This window comes from Phlebotomus papatasi, chromosome 1 (assembly GCF_024763615.1).
Source record: "Phlebotomus papatasi isolate M1 chromosome 1, Ppap_2.1, whole genome shotgun sequence".
NCBI lineage: Eukaryota > Metazoa > Arthropoda > Insecta > Diptera > Psychodidae > Phlebotomus > Phlebotomus papatasi.
In genome coordinates this window covers 76,949,067-76,973,054 of record NC_077222.1, presented here as the reverse complement: position 1 = coordinate 76,973,054, position 23,988 = coordinate 76,949,067, and the positions used below count along the sequence as shown (strand labels likewise).

Genomic DNA, 23,988 nt, shown 5'->3' with positions numbered 1-23,988 from the left:
AAAAAAAAACTTCCTCCACAATTGGATAAACGAAGAATAAAAGAAACATGAATTGTTTTATCTCACCCTCAATTCACGCACTAAAATTGCTTCATGTTAAATTTTCTTACATTATAATTGAAGACGTTCATTTGAGATGTGATTTTATTTGAAAGATCCATCTCAAAATTCAATTGGTAAGTACAATTTCTTCCAATAGAAAAATATCTCTTTCTGTTCCATCCCCTTTTGCAATGCCATTTCTCCCTTTACACATTTGGTCTAACCGAAAACGAGAGCTTCTCACGTAAAATGGTATCATCACACAAAGAGCGCAATAGGAAAGTACTAACAACCAATCAACTCAACACATTCTCAAAACTTTCTTCAAGAATTTATGCTTACAAAGCTAGTAGTGATATTGCGAATCGTCAACACATCGGTGTCTTTTGTACGTCAACTTTTGCGGTGGGAAGAATACAAAGTGCTTCAAGTAAAGGGAAAACAGTAAATTCTTGCTTTTTTGCCTTCCGAAAACAAAATTGGCGTTAAGGATTTCATTGAGAAATTCTCAGTATTGAGATTCACGAATACCCTCGAACATTAAGAAAATAGTCTTAAAAATCTTCTGATAAATGGAAAAATTAGAACAATTTTATTTCACTAAGGTTTACTAAACTAAAACAATATACACGAATTCGTTATGTGTTATCTCTTTAAGATAATGAATATGTCCTAATTTTTAAGTAGGTAGTAGTAGAATGTAGGAAAAAAATATCAAGTCCTAACCAGATTAAACCAGTACGATAACAAATGTCTGATTCACATGCTTTAAAAATTTTATTATAACTGAGAGTTCTCAAGCAGAAATTCTAACATTTAATTATTAACTAAACGAAATAATTACATTATGCTAATTAATCCATTAAGTCTTTGAGAACTAGAGGAGCCCATGGAATGGGAAAGGTCGACTTCCTGGAATGGTAGAAAATAATTTCAACTATGACCTACAATTTCCGTCTAAGATTCAACCTTTCTCCTTCATTACTCTCCCGAAAAATGACGTCCGGTCGTAAAATATAAGGATTCTTCTCCTCTTCCTGTGAGGAGTTTGTGGGTACATAAAAAATATCGATTTAGTATATTTCTTACATAGCTAAATTTTTCTTCTTTATTATACGTTTTATAATAACAAACAAAAATACATATCCAAGGAATTCTTATGCGATTTTGGCAGTTCTCAAATCAATAACTATCCAAGTTCCACTTTGCTTTAAATTTTTTTGCACGACAAAAGAATAGTTGTTCTTAACTTCCTATAAAAATGTATTAATAAGGGAAATTAATGTTAATACATAGATAGATTTTTACTCATCAGTAATACGGGCTTCAGACTTAAGGCTTAATTTTTTGGAAAAATTTAACTTAGGATTGGATTACTAAAGATAAATGACCTATTAGGTTTTCAAAAAGCAACAAAAATTTCTCGTTATTTGGGATTTTGAGACCTTCGGGACCTGGGCTAAACCCCGCTTAAGTTGTAGTTTTCTGGTGGCCACCGCCGTCTTAACGGTGAAAAAACTGTTACGTAGCTAGAATTTTTTACTGCTCAAACTCCGAGAGAGCAGAAATTCCATTATTTCTTCACTCCCTAAAATTTCCCCTGAAGACCACTTTTCGTAGCCCTTTAACTCTTTAAGGACAAGTTGGAAGGGTCTTGAAATTCTAGACAAGTTTGAACCAATTCCAATCAGTTATGAACCAATAAAGAACCGGCTCATAACGATATCTAATTGTTATCCGCCCCAATTCAATTGTATTACTCCTAAAGGTACGTCGCATATTATCTATCTCACTGTGCATAAGGAAAACTTTTGAGAAAAAAGGATGTGAATTTCGCTTTCAATAAAATTTCCTCGATCCAAAAGGTGTAAAACTTCGGCCCATATTTAAGATCAGGAAAATTTCGTAAAATCAAGATTCACATATTTTTCTTTCTTTGTATAGGATTTGTATATGCCCATCCCACTTTACCTTTTCTGTAATATGCTGGCACAAAAGAAATGCAAATACGACAACTGTCGAATCAACTGACCATATCGTCAGTTAAATCAGCATTTGTCGTAACTTCCTTTTGACAACCTTTCAGGAGACGAAATTTTCAGTTCAGCTTTATTTTTCTTAAAAATCAGCCCCGAATGCGATACTTTTTCCTGATCCTGATATTACCCTGATCTAATGGCCACTACACACTAGAGAAAATTATGTCCATATTGAAGAGTTTTTCCTGCACAAGCGTAGGGATTTTGCTTCAATATGGATATAAACTTCTCTAGTGCCATAAGAAGCCTTCCGAAAAAATTATGGCTTAGGCACAACTTTTAATATAATGGCTCCGGCACACCTTTTAGCCCAGGAAAATTTCATCAAATCGGAAATTACGTTCCCTTTATTCTTAAACTTTTAGAAAAGGTCTATCCCACTCATTCGCATTTTTCTTTTTCTTTTGAGCATCACACCAAATTCAATTTAGTTCAATCTAATTTTGAGAGCAAAAGTGTATGATAAACATCTGCAAGACGTTTGAGAATGAAGGGGATAGTGACTATTGATTTCATGAAATTTTCTTGGTCTGAAATGCGTACCGGAGCCATAAGAAAATATTTCTTTGCCAAAGAATAATTAATCAGGAACAATTTCATGATATCCAAATTCACATTATGTTTCCCAAACATTTTTCGTATGACTATTCTCCTCATTCACTGCACTCTTCTTTTAAGTATATTGCTCAAACGAACCGTTTTTTTTTTTCAGAAAGACCCAAATGTAAATTTTATTTTCATGAAATTTTCCTGATCTAAAATGACTATAATTATGCTTAACGTACAATGACTTTTATTTATAAACATTTTTTTCAAAATCACCTTTAAGAATAAGCGAGATGACTAGATCTAAATCTCACTCACTCTCATTAAAATGTAAATATGTTTACAAAACAAAAGTTATTGGCGCCAGGCATTAGGCCCAACGCACAATAACTTTTGTTTAGTAAACATGTTTTTGACATTTCAATGAGAGTGAATGAAATCTCGATCTAGTCATCTCGCTCACTCACATAGGCAACTTTAAAAACATGTTTACAAACAAAAGTTATTGTGCGTTGGGCATTAGTCAAAATTTCGTCTGTGTACGATCGTGAATTGTAATAGTATTTTGCAATTAAGGTAAAAACTAGTGAACACCCAAAAAACCATGATAAAAGATAATTCTAGGAATGAGTAAGGTTTCACGTTGAGTCCGAATATTTTTCATGTTTTCATTTTCGTCAAAAAAAGCTTTATAATGGCGATGATTGCGATACACAGTCTGAAGGGTCTGAAGAATTCCCCGAAAATCATAAAGCTAGGCCTTGAAAAAATCCAAGAAAACAAAGCATTGAATAACTCTCGAAAAAGCTTTGTTAAACGTTTAAGAAAAAAAAAGAAACTTGAAGTCCTTGTTTAAGAAAGTCCAAATAAAACCACTCCCTCTCTCTCTGTTGTTAAATTTAGCACGAAAGAACAATCTCCAAAAGACGCGAAATTATGGCAATAACAACAAATAAACTCATGAATGAGTGGTAAATTTTTTCCAACATTATCGATTTCTTTTGATAAATTGCTAAATACTCAAGTCAATCATGAATGAGTGTCTTTTCTGCTTAAAATCCTGAACAATTACACGAAATTTAAGTAGGGGGAAGAGCGCTACGTTCGGACAGTTTATGCTTCGCACAGATCATTTTCTTTTTCAATGTTTTATAAATGAATTTGGCCCATTATAATATTATATTTTAATAGCTAGTCCAATGCCTCAAATTTTCAAGATGGGTTTAGATAGATATTTTTTGAAAGATCTATTGATTGGAATTCTTACCAAAAAAAAATATACGCAGTTTCCCTAACAAAGAAAATATATCATCTGATTGCGTCAATTCTTACGGGTTATTCAACAACAATAAATATTACGGAATTTTTGGGGCGTTTTTTTTGCTGTGCTTCAAGCTATTACTGTATCTGTCGATATATACATTTTTTTTCCTTCTGCTAACATCATCCAACACACAATTACCCTAAACATGTGACAATTAGCAGAAAGAGGAAATCCATTTTGAGAATGAATAGAGAGTTGAGTGAAAGAGAGCTAGAGAATATTACAGTAGACTCTCACTCAATCGGCTCTTTTTCAATCAGGCGAAAAATTTTGTTGACAATTTTCACGTTATGAAGCTAATTCGCTCAAATTCGGTGTAGGGTGGAATCACCACTTCTCGCTAGTGCCCCACTTTTCGCCACTTATATTGAAATCGCTATTTTTCGCGATTTATAAAATAAATGAGCCACAAAGATATTTGTGTTTTTACCAACCACCACTAACGTGAATCAACACAATATTCAATGAGTATTCAATAATATCACTCAAAAAAATCGAAGAAACATTGTTAGTACTTCACCACAGCAAAATAAGAACTGAAGTAAACACGAAGTTCTGTCATATTTCTCGTAAGCAATTGCTCACACTGAATTTTCAACAAAGCAATTTCAACTCAAATAATATTCAAAATTTAACGTATTTAGTGTCAAAATCTTCCAAAAAGAACAAATATTTAGATAGAATTCATTATTCATCAAATATTGGAATAAAAATCCATAATTTTAATCAATTTATTTTTAGTGTCCAATGTTATCCTCAAAGTGTCCAAAATAAGAAACTGGACAAAATTATGAGCCTTTCCCCTATAGTGCGACCCAAGTGTCAAATTTGAAACCAAATATGGACTATAGAGAGACTCTACTGTAGTTGCATTAAAGCGTCAAAGTCTCAAGTATGAAATGTAATATTTTAAATATAAATTGATTTTTTTAATTCCTTCTTTTGTAAGAGTGTTGCTTGGAACCTTGTAAAGAGTTTACCGTCTTTATTTACTCTAAAATTATTCTTAATACATTTTAAAATGAATAAAAATATAGACATAGCTTTGGTGCCCTATTTCGTCCACCTTCATTCTCATAGTTTCTTGCCCTTCAGAAATTCTTCCAATATCTTTTTCACATCATCTCATTTGTCGAAGCTACATTTTTTGTTATTCTTTTGCATTGTATAATCTCTAGAGTACGTAAAATCTAAAAGTTCATGGAAATTCGAGGAACAAAACAGGTGGCCGAAATTGCAAGCTAGTTCTTCCTATTCTATCGTGATTTTTTACAATTGAGCGCTTTTTGTGGAATTTACAGAGGCTTTGACGCCCAAATCTATCGATAATTCGGATTCAGATGACTTTTGACCCAAATGCCCAATTGAGAGAGAGTCTACCGTAATAGGAGATGATAGAAATGGAACTTACATGGATAGTGTTTGCTGTGTGGGATTTGTATAGTTGACCAATTCATCAGCTGATTCACCACCGGAACTTGTAGCTGTGGCATCAGAATCCATTGCTGATTCTACAGCTCTCAATTCTGTCCTCAACAATCCTGATGTATGTTCAAGTTGATTCCTTGACACTTCTTCGAGATTCGGCAAGAGACTCCCAATTGCTGGGGATCCCTTACCACCTGGCAATGTCACAACTGCCGAACTTCTCTTTTGTGCCATGGAATTTTGGGTTAGTGCAACATTCTCAATGCGCTTGAGATAGGATCTCAGTGCCATTTGATTGAGTGGCCTGAGATCTTGTTGTTGCTGACTTTGAATGACACCACTGCCAGCCGGTGGGATAAATGTTGCTGTAGACACAACATCAACTATCACTTGACCCGGAGTCACAATACCCTTATTCACTTGTTCACGCTCCTTCCTCTTGAGCAATCTACTAGTATGCTCAAAAAGTCCAGCAATCTCTTCACTAATATGCCCACCCATATAGCGTACTTGGAGCTTTCGGAGGCGTCGTAGGAGAAAGTCACATTTACGTTGCATCTGATACTGACGCTTTTCAATCTCCTGCCTCAATTGTATGGTGTCACTGTCCTTAATTTGGGCAGCTGACACCTCCTCGACACTCATGACATCGTCACCAAAAATGGAAAATGGTGCAACGAGATCACACAGACCATCGCCTGCTTGGGCAGCATTTTCAAAACTTTTGAACACTTGAAAGAGATCAATGTCACTGGATGATGCCAATTCACCCATAAATTGCTCAATCTCAGCACTCTCTTTCATATAATCACCACCACCACTTTTTGTCACAACACCCATTTGTGCATTTGACGATGATGATGATGTTGATGATGATGCTACTGCTGCTGCTGATGTTGCTGGAATCTTCACAGCAATTCCTCCTGTTCCCACTTTCTCAGCACTACCACCACTACCCGTACTACCCACCACAACAATATTCTCCTCAACCTTTTCCACATCTTCAATGTTGTCACCTAGTGTGCTCCTATCATTCACTGTCTGATCCATGTGCGTTGAATCATCCACTGGACCGGACTCCGCCAGCCCATTCGATGACGCCTCAATGCCAACAGACTCCACAAATGCTAATTGGAAGGAACCCTTTGTGACACCACCACCGCCGCCGCCACCACCAACAGCCCTCACTTCCTCCCCACCTTGCTGTTTCTGACGCACCGAATAGTAATTGTGCGAATGATGATCATCCACAAGGGTTGAATTGGTTGATGAATGAATATCAGGATGGGGTGAAGCGGCTGTGGCCGGTGATGACAATTTACTCTGTGTCACGGGCTCCGTTAGAGCGGGTGCCATTGCGGCCACATCGGATGACGACGTTTTGACGCTCACCAAAACCGATGCAGCTGTTCGACGAAGGCCCATTCATTTAATAATCCACCCATACAATTTGCTCCATCAACTTTTTTTTAAACTTTCTTTATCTTTTTATCCACAAAAAAACCACAAACACTCCCCCTTCTTAACTATTTTTTTTTTTTTTGAGAGATAAGATTTACTAATTTTCTCTCTTTTTTTCACTTAAAGATCTTTGAGATCTTTTTTTTTTTAAATACTCACTTTTTCTTTTTGGACAACTGTAAGTTGCCTTTTTTATACACTAAAAAGAAGCACAAATACACCAAATTGCTGCTAATGCAATTAATGTAACACGTTTTTCACTGCACTTCTTTTTCTTTTATTTCTTTCACAATTTTTCTTTCTCTTTCTCTTTCTTTTTTTTAATACACTTCAAAAGCACAAAGTTCTGATGGAATTGTCTATGTTCCACCTTTTTACAGCACAATTTCACAGAGATCAAGGAATTTATTCTTTCTTTTTAAACCTCTGTGATAGAGGCTTTAAGAGATACTAACTCTTCACATTTAACACTTTATTCCATATTTAGCACGTTTTTTTCTTCTTTCTCTCCAGGAAACATCTTTCTGGAAAAAGGAAGCAAATAGACAAGAACAAATTAGTATTAGAAATTTTACTTGAAAATATTTTATCATATCTTCACTGAGAGAAATCCGAAAAAGTCAAAATAACATTCTGGAAATATTAATTTTACCCTGCATTATTGATCCGAAAACGGTGTAAATATTACCCTTTTTAGGTGTATTATGGGTTAAAGTTACCCTTCTTTCATGTTGATTTTACCCTTAAAAGGTGTAAAATTAACATTAAAAATGTTGATATCGCTCCTTGGAAATTACAAGGGGCCAACTCAATCTGAGCCATTTTTCAGGAGACAGCATGAAAGATTTAACTTTGTATAAATAATTATCTCAATTAAGTATGTTAATAAAAATAATTTAATTCTTTTCTATTTGTATGAGCATTATTATAAACATGGAAACATACATATTTTTACCTTTCAAAATATGTTTTTTTATGAATTAGCTCTTTGTCATTCTAAATGATGCGCAAATTTTCATGAAATTAGAATGACAAGGGATCAACTTGCTTAAGTTAGTCCCTTGTTTCACAAAAATTTGAACGATAAATCTATTTTGTGCCCCTTGACTTCAAACAAAACCGCGCAAGCAATCATAAAGAGTAAAATTTTGAAAAACTTTTCTAATAACGAAATTTATTGACTCATATCATCAGAAATTTTATTAAATTCTCTGTCTGCGTGCATTAAAATCTCAAAATCGCCAAAAAGTGAGTTGGCCCCTTGTAATTTCCAAGGAGCGATATATTTTTACACCTAAAAATGTTAAAGTTACGAAGAAAAAAAGTTAATTGCACCCTCTTTTTTTCTCGAAAAAGTCAAAATAACATTCTGGAAATGTTAATTTTACCCTGCATTATTGATCCGAAAACAGTGTAAATATTACACTTTGTAGGTGTATTATGGGTTAAAGTTACCCTCCTTTCATGTTGATTTTACCCTTAAAAGGTGTAAAATTAACATTAAAAAATGTTGATATATTTTTACACCCAAAGTTATTACGAAAAAAAGTTAATCGCAGCCTCTTTTTTTCTCAGTGTTGTCACACTCTTCTCAAAATTCTTCCTAATAAAAAAAACGTCCAGGAAGCCTACACAACAGACCATCATTCCATTATTATTTATAAAATTTTTTGTTTAAATTTACTGAAGAAACAACAGGCCCCAAAATGGGCCGTGAAACAACACAAAAAAAATGAGCTTGCCGGCAAAATGGAAAGTATAGACTCTTTTTTTTTTGCTCCTCTCCACTTTATCTTTTATCCGCGGCGGACATTCTCACTCAAGAGACTACGCACACCACTACACCCTCAAAACAAAAATTCCCAACAAACACATAGAGATCTTTTATATTTTTTGGTAATGTGTGTAAAGTTAAAAAAAAAAAAGAGAACGAGATGCGCGTACAAGAGCCTATAATACCCTCTTCTTCTTTCTCGACGCTGTAATTTCATCACAGAACAATAAGATTGCTTACTTCTCAAAGCAATGAAAATTAATGGGCAAAAAATCAGGATATAAGGACGTAATTTTCTCACCTATACCCTACACAAGAATTTACAAATATTAAAAAAAAAAAAAATGAGGAAAAAGGAGAAAAAAAGCGCGCGGGATAGCGTTTTGTGACGAAATAATTGATTGGCGTCTCACACATTTGCATTATTTCCTCATCCATGTCGTCACACAATTTAATACTTATATAACGGCCCTCTGATGTCTCTCTCCCATAAGTGAATACTCTTCCATTCCCTCTCTCTATCTCTCTCACTCTTTCATTAGCTTGCGCAGCTCTATTATTATATACAAAAATCACCCGTCATGCCCTCTCACTCTCACACACAAAAACCATATAAATTCTGCTATTGATCACTGTATTCATTAGACGTGGATTAACTTCTTATATTGAACTTTTTTTCATGTAGCTGATTCATCATGTTTATGTTATCATAAATTTATAAAAAAGTATTAAAGAGGCAACAATACATCCAAATAAATGACAACGTGATCTTGGAATAAACCAAAGTTAAATTCTATCAGAAATTAAAATTACAGAATTCATCAATTGCATCAGCAACTTGTATAAATTGACTACTCTATTAGAATCGGACATAATTGTCTATCCCTATTAGGATTACAAATCATACTGTCACATTAATGGGTAGAATATAATTATCGATAAGGATGTTCAAATTAATAACAAATTTACGGGTGCAAAACATCAATTGTTCTTTGTTTAAATACGATAAGAATATGAACCTGTAGGGGGATTCTGTAACAGGATGACAAAGTCATATGACAAATTCCATTTTTTTTTTACGTGTAGAACGTACTGAAGCCCACTGCTGATACTAAATAAGTATGTCACTTAAAGCTAAAGAAAAGGGCTTTAGCCCACTTTTTTGTGACATTTTTGTAATTGCGGCAAAATTGATGGAAACATTCTTAAAAAATCTATTTCACAAATTACTCATCCGAATGGCAATATTGATTGGAATATCAATAGTACTTTTTCGTCTAACAATTATCCATGTATTAGTGAAAAAGCATCAATAGTTTTATCCCGCCACGGAAGAGTGGCTACATCTGCCCCTAGGGCTATTTTAGTGTTTATCACCATTATATAAATAAGGAGATAATTATTATCCAAGTGAAAAATATCTCTTAATTAAATTTATTAAATCAGAAGCAAATTAAAACTATGATATTTTGACTAATAACTTAGAAAACCAAATGCTAGGCCAAAAACTGTAACATCAGAACTACAATTTTATACCCATTTTATAAAAATGCTTCTAAATTGTAGGATAACAGGATCATACTTACAAATATTTCTGGAAATATGGGGATGTGTTCCTGCTTTCATTAAAAAATACTTTGCTTATTGTACGTACATTTTAAGGGCAACGAGAAAAATCCACTGTCTACTTCTACCCCTGGCTAATTGTACCTCGGTCTCCCCTATAGTTGCTGATCCAACTGACGATATGTAGTAATCAAAATTCAAAATAGTAACCAATTAATTGATTTTCCAAAATTTAATGGAACACTTCCACATAATGTAAAATTTTAACTGATAATTTTCCAAAATATCTTGATTAATAAGAAATTAGAGAAGTTAAGCCATATGGCTAAGCTTTAGGTCTGAAGCCCGCATAATAACGTTAAGCCGTCTCTCAGCGTAAGTGTGTCTATGGCATTACTTCGGTTGTATAAAAAAGATCGTCTTTTGGATCAACAACTGTGCTAACTGCATTTACTGATACAAATGACGATACAATGCTAAACATTTTCAGTGCTAAATTCATAAGAAATATTTTTGATATATTTGTATCTATTTAGAGGTATTTGGAAAATGATTTTGTAAAATTAGCTCACACGTATAAGGGAAGAGCACCACGGATCAGAATGTTAAGAGGAGACATGCTCCATATTTCAATGAAAACGTTACAAATATAAGCCCCAAACTACTATTTGATATTTTTGTGTATTCTAAATGGTATATTAGTGATCCATTTAACTATATCGGCGTATTTCTTTTTTTTAGGGGCAATTGCAAACTTGAAATTTGCAGCTTAGATCGCCACGAAATTAATCAAATCTCTCATGGAAAATTGGTTTTATAAATTAAAACTAAGCTAATGCAGTGCATAGTTGTAAGAGTTAAATGGTAAAAAGGACCGAATAATTTTTTTTAAAAAATCATTAGATTTTGGGTCAAGAATACAGTGATAAACTGACGACCCTAGGAATATTACCGATCGTTGGTGCTCTTCAAAAATTTCAATATCGTCCTTAAAGAGTTAATCGCTTAGTTACTTGTACGGCTAAACAGGGTTATTTAGAGTTATTTTAAAATTTCATCACTGTTTTATATGGGCAAAGAAAAAAAAGACCAGGAACACTTAGCCGGTAAAATTTGGCTGTAAATATAATATAGCACACTGGTACCTATAATCAATTTCTTTTATGTAAATTGTCGCATAATTTTGGGAATTGTTAGACAAAATTACAAACTTTGGAAAAAATGCTCAATTATTAAATGGACTTGCTTAACCCATACGCGCAAACTAAAATGATTTTGGATAATTTATTGTTGCACAATTTATAACCGATTTGCTGTCGGGAAAAGATTTTTAGCTACTTTAGTTCTTCAATGATGTAGAAAAAATAATTCGAAAGAAGTAGAAATAAATTCTATTTTAATTTTATCTTTGCAAAATATATGGTTGTTTATTAAAATTATGATTGAAAGTTAACATCGTATGGATTTTGTTAATATTTCCCTTCATTCTGTTTCAAGGGTTTCAAGTGATGAATTCTAGGTGACAAATTCAATTTTCAGATTATTTACACTATAAAAATAAATAGTGTTCGAAAGAATTTAAATTAAATTAATTCAAGATTCAATGTGTTTGGCAGCGTGATAATTTTGTTTTCCTTTCACAATAAACATCTATTAATTCTGTGAGGAATTAATCCCAAAATTGAAAGCATTTAGCTGAGATTGTAAAGAATCTCAGCTAAATTGTTCTCTAGCAATCGTAATTAGCGCAGATCAAGTTATTTCGTTTTATTTAATGAAGATTGAAAATGTGTTATTTTTACCTCTCAAACATTCAGAGTTAAAGATTACGTCCCCTCAGTCATATTTCTAGGAATTACAATCACGAACCCCTTTACAATTTTACTAGTCACCCCTTGGATTTGGACCCTATGAAAGCATTCAAGCAATGCAACTGGTTTCACTGCAAATTTATAAAACAAATTTGTCTCTGGTTTTAAGAAATTGATGTTTTTGACAAATTTCTTATTAAAATCGTTTATATTTTCTTAACGATTTAACCGATTTTTTAGTAATTACATATTTACGAACTTTTCATATTTTACTTTCTGAATTTTAATCTTTTAATCGATTATATGCACTATAGTTAGGTTTTTCTTAGGTTAGGTTTTAAAAATTGACTTCCAACTTTTTTCTAACATTTTTAAATATTAAATGCCTAAGTTTCCTTGTGAGTTCATTTATTAACCAATTCCGTCAGTCTAGGATTTATATAAAAGGCCTTAACAACATGAATGAGACAAAATATTTTTAAAACGTGTATAGACCGGCATTGGTGTGACAATCGGGGTTCTTTATCGAATAATTGTTTTTTTCTTAGAATTTCAAAATAATAGGGTTTGGATTTATTTTGGAACGATTTATGCATTAACCCTTTAAGGACGAGTGGGACACCGGGTCCTAAAAACAAAAACTTTGTTTTTACTAGGTATAGAAAGTTATTTTTTCATCTAAACAAATTCATTGCACACAGATAAAGACAAAAAATTGAAGTAGAGTTATTCCCTAGACCACCTCCATGGCAAGTTCTCTTTTTTATATGGGGTTATTTGAGCCAGTGCCTTTACTGAGCTCACAGAACCGATACGGAAAAAGTTATTTAGACAAAAATCTAGTACAGTCAGGGGCCAATCAAACCTAATAAAAAGTGAAGCTATTTTTCACTTTTCCTTGTAAAAATGTTGCAGATATTGAACCGCGACTAAAACAAATTTAATCGTAGTTCTTGTATTATTTCGGCGAATATTATGAAATATGTATTTTTAGATAGCCTTTAATCCACGATTTCGAAATATATCAGACTGATAAGTCAATTATCTTTAGGAAATAACTTGCCATTAGGTTTCAGTGCCTCTATGTAAAAACGTATGGAAAATTAGATGTCGATAGGCCCCTGGGTATAGTAGAATCTCTCTCAATTGAGCACTTGGGGCAAAAGGTCATCCGAATTATCGAGTGATTTGGGCGTCAAGTGCTCAATTATAAAAAAAATCACGATAAAATAAGAGGAACTACAGCGAATTTGAGCAAATTTGCTTCAAAATCAAGCGTGAAAATTGTCAACAAAATTTTTCGTTCGATTGAAAAAGAGCCTATTGACTGGGAGTATTTATCCCTCCAAAGGGATCAGTAACTTCCAAAAGGGGAACAATCCCCGTTCTTAAGTTATATCGCATAATGCCCTAGACACACTTACGACTTAAACCGAGAGACGATTTAGTGGAACATGTAGTTTGACCTTTATTTCTAATATAATTACGCTAAGCCGTTTCTCGGCTAACCCTCAGGTCTGTCAAGGCCCTGACGGTTGCAAATACAGAGAAGTTCACATACGTGTTTGTATATAATGCCCTAGACACACTTACGACTTAAGCCGAGAGATGACTTAGTGGAAAATGATGGAAATGAAGTTTAACCATTATGTCGAATATAATTAGGCTAAGCCGTCTCTCGGCTAATCCTCAGGTCTGTCAAGGCCCTAAAGCCCAAAATAGACACAGGGATCGGCTTAGGGATCAGTCCGAAAAATAAGGATTGGTGTCGATACACTCACGGGCCAGCCAATAATTTGGAGGATGGCTGATCTTCTAAATTCATGAAGTCTAGTGAAATTACGAGGATAGTGCGACATCAGCGACAGTGCAGAAAATAAAAAGTTTCACTTTGGGGGTTTTTGGGTGCATTTCGAAATTTCAATTGGATGAAAAAACATGGAGAGCAATGGTACGCAATGTCGCAAAATTTTAAAATGCATTAAGATTGGAGTAATGGGAAGGACAGAGTGCTCTTTTCTGCACGAAAAATCCATTGATATTGCACTTAAGAAATCTTTCAAATATTAAAGTGTGCACATTTAATAGAAATTTACGCTGAAAACGCTAATCCTTAATCCTCAGTGTATGATAGTTTGGGCTGGTCGTTTACCGCCAAATTTTTCGAGCTGAGTATTCTCCTGGATCAGCCTGTCTCTATTTTCGGCATAAGAGAGCTTTGGCTTCAACTCCGCAGACCACATGCCAGGGGGTGCCCTAGACCGATTACGACTTAAGTTGGTAGACGGCTTTACGTAATTTTAAGCAAAATAATAATTAGACTACTCCCATCAGTTTTTCAGTAACTAATCTGTTTCTCGGCTTAAGTCGAGAGACAGTTTAGTCATAAACTGATGGAAATGTAATCTGATCATTATTTTAATTACTATTAGGTTAAGCCGTCTCTCGACTTAAGTCGTAAGCGTGGCTAGGACATTAGAGAGATAGACACTTTGCAGAATGCTCAGGCACTTGATTTTTATGCTTTTCTTCAAAAGGTGACTTGGAGGTGTTCACTTGACCTTTCCAAAACACAGCATTAAACTCACAACTCGAGCATTCTGCGAATTATTTTACAAAATTTATACCGCAAAGCCAATAAAAAATGCGTGAATTGCGCGTGTGTATTTGTGTATGGATGTGTATGTATGCGTAGGTCAATCGTTCTCACGTCTATGAACACAGTAGTCCATGAACTATGTATGCGGTGAGATGAAATCATTCTCTCAGACGGAGCTTCCAGATTGACCAAGGAAATCCCACTAACCCAAAAGGCAAAATTTTGGCAAAAAATAGAGATGCAAAAATGGCCAAAAAGGAACTGCGGAAAATGGAAAAGCGATTTTCATCACATTGCACTGGATTTACACGATAATTCCCACGAACACAGGCGCAATGGGAGTTTTTCAACACTCCCTAATACATAGAACACACACCAATTCACCAATTCTCGTCTTCTCTACCAGCAGGAAAAAAAATTACACAGTGACCAAGGAAATTCTTCCAATGGGTCAAATTATACACAAACCTTTAGTTGGAGACTTTCCGGGCAATTTTCCAATGATTTCTACCTTGGAAAATCCACCGAAAAGACTAAAAACATGAAATAAACGTGTTCAAACGGCGCACTTAACTCACACACTCACACAACCCAACCAACCACCCCAGCTTTATGTGGAAAAAAAGAGGTATTTTTCATGAATGGAAAAACGCACCAGAAAATGCAATTTAGTCCAATTCTCGATGAAATGTACACTGCGGACAATCGAAAGCACCCACTGATGCACTCGAAAATTGATTTTTCAGCGCGACACTACCATCGGAAATGAGGAATTTTTCGTCTGAAAAGCACAAATTCTAACAATGGCGGAAACTGTGATGGCGTCGATCTGCGAGAAGCAAAATGTGGGGACTTCAGGTGAGACAACACTATATTGCAGCAATATCGTGTCATCTTGCTTCAACATCGAATTTTTATGGTACATTTATGGGATCTTTTTCGAAAATTGTATGTCAGTGTTTTTCTCCGTTTTCCTCCCTATTTCATCTGTGTTTTTCTTCAAAATTAGCCCATAAATCAGGTGAGAATTAATTGATTTTTCCTCATGAGGGCTTTTTGAAGACATTCTGAATTTATTTACTGATTTGCCAAGCAGATTCAAAACATGGGTGGATGGCAATTGGAAGTTGCAAAAATGGCTATGTACATCACCTTTCCCGTGGCTCTTTTTCACTATTTCAACCAGCCGGAATACTTTGAAAAGTGGGTGACGGACATGAAGAGAGAATTATATCCACCAGAAGACACAAGCCAAAATGAGGAATTTAGAAAAGCCATCAGAAGTGTACGTGTAGCTAAAGAGAAAGAAATCCTCAAAGCCCTCGAAGACATTGAGAAAAAGGAGAGAAGTTCAGCGTGAAGATCTGCATTCTTCAGCACATGTGATGATTTTTAGTTAATTAGAATCTTTCTGTATTATAAAATTCACTTTGGAATATCTGCATTTTTCTTGGTTTTTTTACATTCAGAAAAGATTAAGCGAAAAAGAGATGGAGATATTTTCGAAAATCCAGTGACAGCTGTCAAAGCACGTGTTTTTGAAAATTTTGTGTTTTCGTGGAAAAATTGTGAAAAAAGTGATAAAATGGGTAAGGGAAAGCATAAGAAAGTCTTGCGATCGGAGAAAGCAAAAGTGAAGCTAAAAGGTGCCAAACTCCCAAAAGGTCAGAACATCACAAAGACCGATTTTAAAGTGAAAAAGATTCTAATCCGGGAGCAATTGAGTGATACTGGGGTATCTGCTGATGGTGTTCACAAGGTAAATATCAAGGATCTCTTGGGCAAATTGAGGCAGAATAATTCCTCAATAAAGCAAGACTCCCTGAAAAGCCTTAAGGAAGCAATATCCAGTTCTCCAGGGGAATTCTTTCCCAAACATTTGGGAGAAGTTGTGCAAAGTACTGGACAACTTTGCTTGGATGTAGATAGAGATGTTCGCAGGGAGAGTTTCCGATGCCTTCAGACTCTACTGGGATCCATAGATATCACTCTGATGGAGCCATTCTTTGATATGCTCTCATCCTACTTGCGTTGTGCAATGACTCACTTGCAGAATTCCATTCAGGAGGATTCTCTCCTTCTCCTGGACGTCTTACTGCAGCACATTCCGAATCTTGTGGCCAAGGAGAGTGATAGGATTTTTGGGAATTTTCTAGACATGGTGTCAAAGCTTCGTTCAGAGTCTAAACCCGGCAGAACCTTGTCTCTAAATTTGGGGAAGAAAATTACCGCAGTAAAGTGGAGAATACGGGTTCTGGAGAGACTTCTAAAGCTCCTCCAGGCTGTGAATGCATCCGTGTGGATTGCAGACACAGAAACAGCTGTCAAGAGCATAGAATTCAACGACAATGGGACTTTCTATTGTCCAATAATCAAGACTCCGCAGAAACTCTGGTTCGAAGAGATTTCCGGGATGTTTATCCAGGAAATGAGTTCCCTGAAGCAGAAAAATGCCACAAAATCCGCAGATTTCAGTGAATCACGAAAAGTTGTGTACTATGTGGAGCAAATGGTGCCCCTTCTAGTGGAAACCTGGATGGAGATTCGTCCGCAGAACTTTGAAGAGGCAGAAGGATCTCTTGGACAGGAAGCAGCCAGCACAATTTCCCTGATTGCAGGAATTCTGGATGAATTGTGGAAGATGATTGTGAGATGTGATCAAAAGAGTCAAAATGACGAAATGCAATTGTGGCTAAGGAAAACTTACAGCAGAGATTTCTGTCAGACTTTCATGTCAGGATTTCCGTATACTTTTGCCGAAAAGTCTCGTTCAGCAACATCCCAAGAGGAGAATCTTCGTCTGTGTTATCTCTTCTGTTGTCTCAGTGACCCCAGAGATCTGACAAATTTGCCATTGAGTCGACAGATAATTGATTTTACGAGTGGTGGGTGAATTAAATTGATTGTAACTCGAGGGATGGGACCCAGGGAAAGAATGATTGAAGAGGGCCTCACACAATGTTTAACTTTCATCTTTTCAGCTTGTCTCACCACATGGAGGAGTCACAGTGTGTCAAGTTGGATGTGTTTGCACAAAGTATTGGGGATTATTTTGGTGGAAAATGGGAAAAGTTGGTCCACAAAGTGTAAACCAAATTTGAGAAAACTTTCTGAGAAATTGCTAGAAATTCACCAAAGCTCCAAGCTCAGCAATGAATTGAGAGGAAGAATTCTTGTTCTGATTTGTCATGCACTGAATTCTGAGGAGAATTCAGTGGTCAAAGAAGCCACAGTATCGTGGTTTCATCAATTGCGGGAAATACTTAGACATGCAGATAAAATACCTCAAAATCTTGCAGAGGCTCTAGGGAAACTGTATACCATCAGCAGAGAATTTGTAATGTTCCTCGGAGAAGACCTTACTGCCATACTGACCAATATATCGAAAATGAAAATTTCTGAAAGTGAAAATGAAAATCTTTCAAAAAGGAAATTAGTTAATTTTATCTATTGGCTGCCTCAAAGAGTTCCGGAAAATGTCATTGAACTTCTGGAAGATACTGATTTCAAGCGGTACGTTGAAGATTTAAATCGTATAAAAAAGTAATTTATATTTTTTAAATTACGAATTGTATATGACTTTTACTATTAAAATTTCTTAAATGAAAAAAAAACAAAGAGGTATTAATTATTTTTAAATAGCCCCGCCCAAAAATTATTTTAAGTCACGCCTACCCTCAATAGATGGCCAAACAAAATTGAATTTAGAATGAAGAATTACGGGGACCACCCAAGTCAACCACTGCTAATTCAATTTTAAATCTTGTAGGGAAAGGTTTTGAAGGCTAGTATTAAAAAGGAGTCCAACATTTAAGATTTTTTTTTTAAAAAATTTAAAAATCTTAAGTGAAAAAAATCGCTTAATTATTGGGTTCATAATTCTGCTTCACAAAATTCCTGGAAGTCCTTGAATTTTCCTGTACAGGAAAATAAAAATGTAGTGCAATTTTTTACGAATGTGCCCTGGTTAAATCAGCTTCGTACCACTTTTTCCCACCTCTGTAGGCCTCATTTTCCCCGAAAATATTACACCGAACATAAAAATTTGGGCATCACTACTTAGATGGAACTTTCATCTACTTGTTTTCACAATTTGTAGGAGGTATCACGCATTAAAAATCAATTTTAAGCTATTTTTCTAACACATGTTTTTTGACACTCTGAAAACCATTTTTTCCCTGCATTCTGACAGTCAGTTAAGAGCTTAGTTAGGTATGATTCTCTCATAATCACACATAATGTAATCCTCAGATTTTCTCTAACACCTCCAATTCCAATGGGTCTTAAAGAACATATTTCTCGAGGAACCTGCAGAAAACTTTTGGAAACCCATAAGAAACGCTTCCTAAACTACGAAGATTGCTTAAGAACCAAAGAAAAATCAGCTAAAAACATAGGAAAACACTGGAATTCAAGAAGCCCATAGATTGCCATAGATTTTTTCGATGAATCCGAAACTGTAACCGGAATGTTTTACTACCGACACTAAACGGATTTAAATAGTTCTCACTGTATTTAAATTGGTTCAGTTTGATAGGAAACCTCTATTAAAACCCTGTTTATTAGCAAATTTTAGACTTTGAAGACAAAATTTCTGACGAAAAAAAAAATATAGCACACCTCTAACATTGCAGGTGATAAAAGGTTTTAGCTCCAGTGGTAGGGGAAAGGCTCATAATTTTGTCCAGTTTCTCATTTTGAACACTTTGAGGATAAAATTGGACACTAAAAATAAATTGATTAAAATTATGGATTTTTATTCCAATATTTGATGAATAATGAATTCTATATAAATATTTGTTCTTTTTGGAAGATTTTAACACTAATTACGTTAATTAGTTAATTACGTTATTTTGAGTTGAAATTGCTTTGTTGAAAATTCAGTGTGAGCAATTGCTTAGGAGAAATATGACAGAACTTCGTGTTTACTTCAGTCTTATTTAGCTGTGGTAAAGTACTAACAATGTTTCTTCGCTTTTTTTGAGTGATATTATTGAATATTGTGTTGATTCACGTTAGTGGTGAATTGTACATTTGACCTGAAGTGACATTTGCCTTGTGAATTACATTTTTCGTGTGAAAAATGGGAAATTTTTTAAGACATTTACCAGTGAGGTGATACTCCTTATTTTGGACAGGTGTTTTTCTCACGAAATTTCGTGAAATTTTAGCTTTTGTGATGACTAGGTTGGACAAATGCCTGGAGAAACAAAGGAGCATCATCTTTACGAAAGAGATGTAGCGAAAAAAGCTTTGAAAGGCTCCCGGAAAGGCCAAAGAATAAGTGAATCCGCAAATATTTGGAAGACCGAAGTCAACTCACTTTAATGAATGATATGGAAAGTTTCCGGGCTTCTTGTGACATTCTACGTTTCCCTTGCATGAACAGGAAGAGGACTTGGTAAAATTGGTTCATGAAATGAAGAACAATGGGCATCCTGTTGAGGCGGATTAGCTGTCCAAATTTACAGCCAAGTTGTCCAAAATTCAAGTCAAATTCACCTCTACATATCAATTTATTTTTAAACGTATTTAGACTAATTTTGGTAAAAACAAAGACAATAAACCCTTACCAAGTTTCTAAACAACCCTTCTGAAAAGAGAATAGCAAAAAAAATCAATCAGTATTGAAAATATCGCACTTCAAACTTGGAGCATCGATGCTTATAAGCAGATTGTCCAAAATTATGAGCCCTTACCCTAATTGTCAGAAAAATTTTTCGCTGAACCTGGCAAACGTAAGAAATCTGTTACAAATCTCAAGGATACGTCCATACAATCCAAGAAAAAACATTGATAGGGGGAAGTGGGGCACCTTTGAAATTTGGATTTCCACCTATTTTAAAATAAAATTAAGCTTTATTGTGATATAATGTAGCTGCGCAAACAGATTGAGAATCTAAATTATATCACAATAAGGCTCAATTTTATTTAATCCTTTAACGACGAGACACTTTTTACCAACTGAAAATCAACAATAAAAATTAAACTGAGAAACATAATCAATGATAAGTCTTACTTATCATTGATTATCAGTCTAACCTTGGGAAAGTCCAACAGAGTCTCATTTGGTATATTTCTGCTTCTATGAACGATAGGGACAAAAATAGCCCAAAAAATTAAATAATTTTACTGACAATACCAATGAATAATATTTTTCGCTTTAATGAAAAATATTACGTATGAATATTGTAGTTTTTGTTGCCAAAAGGGTTTTGCTTAAAAAAAATGAGAAGTATAAAAAATAATTAAAAATCAATTAATAATTTGGGAATTTAAAAATTCGCCGTTTTTGAGCTTAAATATTTACTACATAGCAAATAGCTAGAGACTTGCAAAAAATATCTTAGATTCCTTCAACCTTCTACTTTACAATTATGTACAGACATAAGAAAAAAAATAGCTTTAGGTAGTCAGGAAAAATTATTTTTTTTTTATGGGACACCGGTGTTCCAATCGTCCTTAAAGGGTTAAAAATAGGTGAAAAATCCCAATTTCCAAGGTACCCCAGAGAATTCAAAAAACCGAAAAAACAAGAAACCCAAGACAACTTCTAAATCTAAACTAATTCTTTCGTGAAACCTTACAAACCTTAGAAACCATAAACGCTTGTCACTCAAAAATGAAACTGAGTCACCCCTTGCTTTGATGTTATTTTTGATTACAAGTTACTGAAATCGGATTAAACTAACTGATTGAGTGCGTTTTTAGTTTTTTCTGATAAAAATATTTAAAAAGCAGTATTTTCTCAACGATAACGATTTTCTCAACACCTTTTACAGTAGATTTATGGGGGTCACTGAAGACCCTAAGTAGGATATCCCGAATCGTTTGACCTTTAGCCCTCTGGGGCAATTAAATGGAAATTTTGCAACTTTCTGATACAATTTAAATATATAAAATGTGTTCGAGAAGAGAAGCAATAAAATAAATTACTCACCAAAATTTAGAAGGCTTGAGAGATAATATCACTTCCGGAAACGATGGTATTGGACGCCAGGACAATCTTTGATCCAGTTAGTTTTTCCACAAGGTCACACGCTGCAATTTCAGCATATGTAACTCCGCCCAGCACAAAAACAAACACTGTACGCGGTTTTAACGGAAACGGATCACTTATTTCTCCCCGTTTTATCGCACTTTGGGTTTCTCTGACACTGTGAATTTGATCTGTTTTGCCCACTAACACTCCTAGTCCTTCGCACTGATTCACTTTCATTGCAATATCCTCGAAGGAGTCGGCTTTCAGCAGAATGGAAGTGATTTGAGCGATGAGAGGAATGTAGATTCCGCTGAAGACGTAACTCGGGCAGGTGGGATTATCCCGGGGATTGCTTGATGAAGCTTCAATTTCTGGGAGAAGCTTCAATCGTCCTGCATCTGCAAATAGGCTGTTCTGTGTCTTTTTTGGCAGTGAAATGTTGGAGAGGATTTTACTTCGGGCCGAAAGGGAAGTGGTTTCTGGTGAGATCTCTGGAAATAGCCCACAGTGGGCAAGATTGTGAAAGGCAGTGAGATGCCTATGGCCGAAAACATTGCAGAAATTTGTTATGAACTGAGTAGCTTCTTCGGTGGAGAGATTACTGGTGAGATGACAAAGGCACATGAGTCTAAGTGTATTGAATTTGTGAGGATCCGTCGCGAGAATATCCTCAATCTGAGAAATTGTCTGTCGGCGATTTCTACCATAAATCATATTGTCCTGAAGATCCTGCAATTGCTCAAAATCTGACCCCAAATCTTTGACAATTGTCTCACATAGGGTTAAATGCTTGAAGAGTTCCTTCTTTGCTGCTGCCACTTTGGGCAATTTCTCACTGACGTACGCCTTCATCTCGTGAATTTTCATGTCCCTGGAGAACTGACCCTCGAGCCCCAGTGCTTTAGCCTGGCTGCTAAGGAGGGAAATGACGTCGGAAAAGTGTCGGTATTTGTTGTCGGAAAAGATTGCGTCCATGGATGAATTCATCCTGAGACTCGCAGAAGATGCTTTAGAATCTGCTGGAGTATCTTCACTAAAGAGATTGCACTTCCCACTTTTGATTCTACTACTCTTGGAATCAATAATTAAACTTCCTGATTTTGCTTGGTGAATCTCCAAGAGCAAGCCCGAATAAGTGACAGGAGTCAGGAGACATGAAGCAAAATCTTTCGATCTATCCACAATAAAAGCAGCTGAAAAGTCTGGGCTTTTATCTTCGTGATTTGACGGTTTGTGCCCCTCAATCCTCCTGACCATTTGGGCTAATTTCTCAGAATTGCTCCCATAAGTAAAGACAACTTTTTGCTGACCACAAACCAACCGAAAGAGGCGAATACTCTGAGAAATGCTCAACAAAGATGTGGTATCGTGCCTAATGAATACATCCCTAAAAACATCCGGCACCTCAAGGCTCAATACTCCACTGTCCAGACTAATAAAGTCCCAATTGAAGGGATAAAGTTGCACACGACCACACAATCCTTCTTGCTCAAGCAATTCTTCCTGGCTGTACAGCAAATTTGGCATAACAATTATATGGTATTTTACCTGATCATCCCGTGTGATGTCAACTGTGGCCAGAGATGTAAAACTGTGAATCTGGTCGAGAATTTGCTTGAATATGAGCAAATTGGCCGATATGAAGTAGATAAAAACTTTTCCAATTGGAGGTGAAATTGTTTGCTCAAATTTGAATATCTTCTCAATGCCCTTTGCCCTCAGCCATGAAACCCCACAGATATGCTCCAAGGGCTTTATCAGAGATGCCTCAATCACCAAATCCTGCAACACAAACGGAAATTTACGGCTGTTTCTAGCGAGATTTCTTCTTTGAGAAACTCACTTTTCGACTTCCCGGGATTTGACACAAAATATGTTGCAATTTTTCAATGGCAATCTGACGGAAGCCCAAAAGCTTCTTGTCCACTGAGGTATTCATGCTGGATATTAAGACAATTAGGATTTACAATCAGCATAAATTAATAAATAAACACTAAGAAATAAAAGAAAACTCGCAAAGTTGTTTTCTCGCGCAACAGCTGTTTCATTAACACTGCGCACGCCAACCCTGTTCGAGAGAAGTTTCGAAATTATGATTTCCGTTTGAATCGGTTTGAATAGGCCTAAAAATCCATTGCTATATCGAAAATTATGAATTTAAAAATTTTGTAATAACGACGAGAGCGAATAGGAAGAATTAAAATAAATTGATCTTTAGAAGAAAATTTAATAAAAAAAAAAATTAAAGATACTTATATTGAATAATAATCTAATAATATGCTTAATAGTAATTGTTTGTACTGTAAAATATTGATCATTATATTTTGGCAACTTTTTCCAAATAATCGGCAAACTTGCCAAATTAAATAAAAAGCAATTTCAATTTTTTATGCTTAAAAAGTTGGAATATTTTTGT

General features: G+C 35.1%; 4 protein-coding genes across 6 annotated transcripts in view; 2 read left to right on the top strand and 2 right to left on the bottom strand.

Moving 5' to 3' along the window:
• The window catches only part of LOC129803879 (KAT8 regulatory NSL complex subunit 1), a 39,516-nt gene extending 32,712 nt beyond the window's left edge, over positions 1–6,804 (bottom strand). Inside the window, exon 1 of the mRNA XM_055850739.1 lies at positions 5,363–6,804. Coding sequence (XP_055706714.1) covers positions 5,363–6,804 — 1,442 coding nt within the window. The remainder of the gene's footprint in view (positions 1–5,362) is intronic.
• The window catches only part of LOC129804095 (protein PET100 homolog, mitochondrial), a 225,944-nt gene extending 209,916 nt beyond the window's left edge, over positions 1–16,028 (top strand). The window contains exons 1-2 of one of the 3 annotated variants that reach the window (XM_055851172.1): positions 15,518–15,611; positions 15,684–16,028. In XM_055851172.1, the coding sequence (XP_055707147.1) occupies positions 15,696–15,950 (255 nt within the window). In that variant the 5' untranslated portion in view covers positions 15,518–15,611; positions 15,684–15,695 and the 3' untranslated portion in view covers positions 15,951–16,028. Of the gene's footprint in view, positions 1–15,517; positions 15,612–15,683 lie in introns of those variants that run through there. The other 2 variants (XM_055851164.1, XM_055851181.1) reach the window with 2 other exon arrangements.
• On the bottom strand, positions 7,107–23,643 carry LOC129803907 (vacuolar protein sorting-associated protein 33B). Its single transcript, XM_055850789.1, has 3 exons — positions 23,416–23,643; positions 21,531–23,354; positions 7,107–7,364 (listed from the first exon to the last, which is right to left on the bottom strand). Exons 1-2 carry the CDS (start codon positions 23,509–23,511, stop codon positions 21,537–21,539), a joined length of 1,914 nt encoding a protein of 637 aa, XP_055706764.1. The 5' UTR covers positions 23,512–23,643; the 3' UTR covers positions 7,107–7,364; positions 21,531–21,536.
• LOC129803918 (testis-expressed protein 10 homolog) lies at positions 16,107–18,208 on the top strand. Its single transcript, XM_055850800.1, has 2 exons — positions 16,107–17,475; positions 17,572–18,208. Exons 1-2 carry the CDS (start codon positions 16,176–16,178, stop codon positions 18,135–18,137), a joined length of 1,866 nt encoding a protein of 621 aa, XP_055706775.1. The 5' UTR covers positions 16,107–16,175; the 3' UTR covers positions 18,138–18,208.
• Positions 23,644–23,988: the final 345 nt, after the last annotated feature.

Excerpts from the sequence above, each read along its gene's own strand:
- LOC129803918 (XM_055850800.1), top strand. The coding sequence starts at position 16,176 with ATGGGTAAGGGAAAGCATAAGAAAGTCTTGCGATCGGAGAAAGCAAAA. Across the intron at positions 17,476-17,571 it reads GATAATTGATTTTACGAGTG|CTTGTCTCACCACATGGAGG; the intron begins GTGGGTGAATTA and ends TCATCTTTTCAG.
- LOC129803907 (XM_055850789.1), bottom strand. The coding sequence starts at position 23,511 with ATGAATACCTCAGTGGACAAGAAGCTTTTGGGCTTCCGTCAGATTGCC. Across the intron at positions 23,355-23,415 it reads AAATCCCGGGAAGTCGAAAA|GATTTGGTGATTGAGGCATC; the intron begins GTGAGTTTCTCA and ends TTTGTGTTGCAG.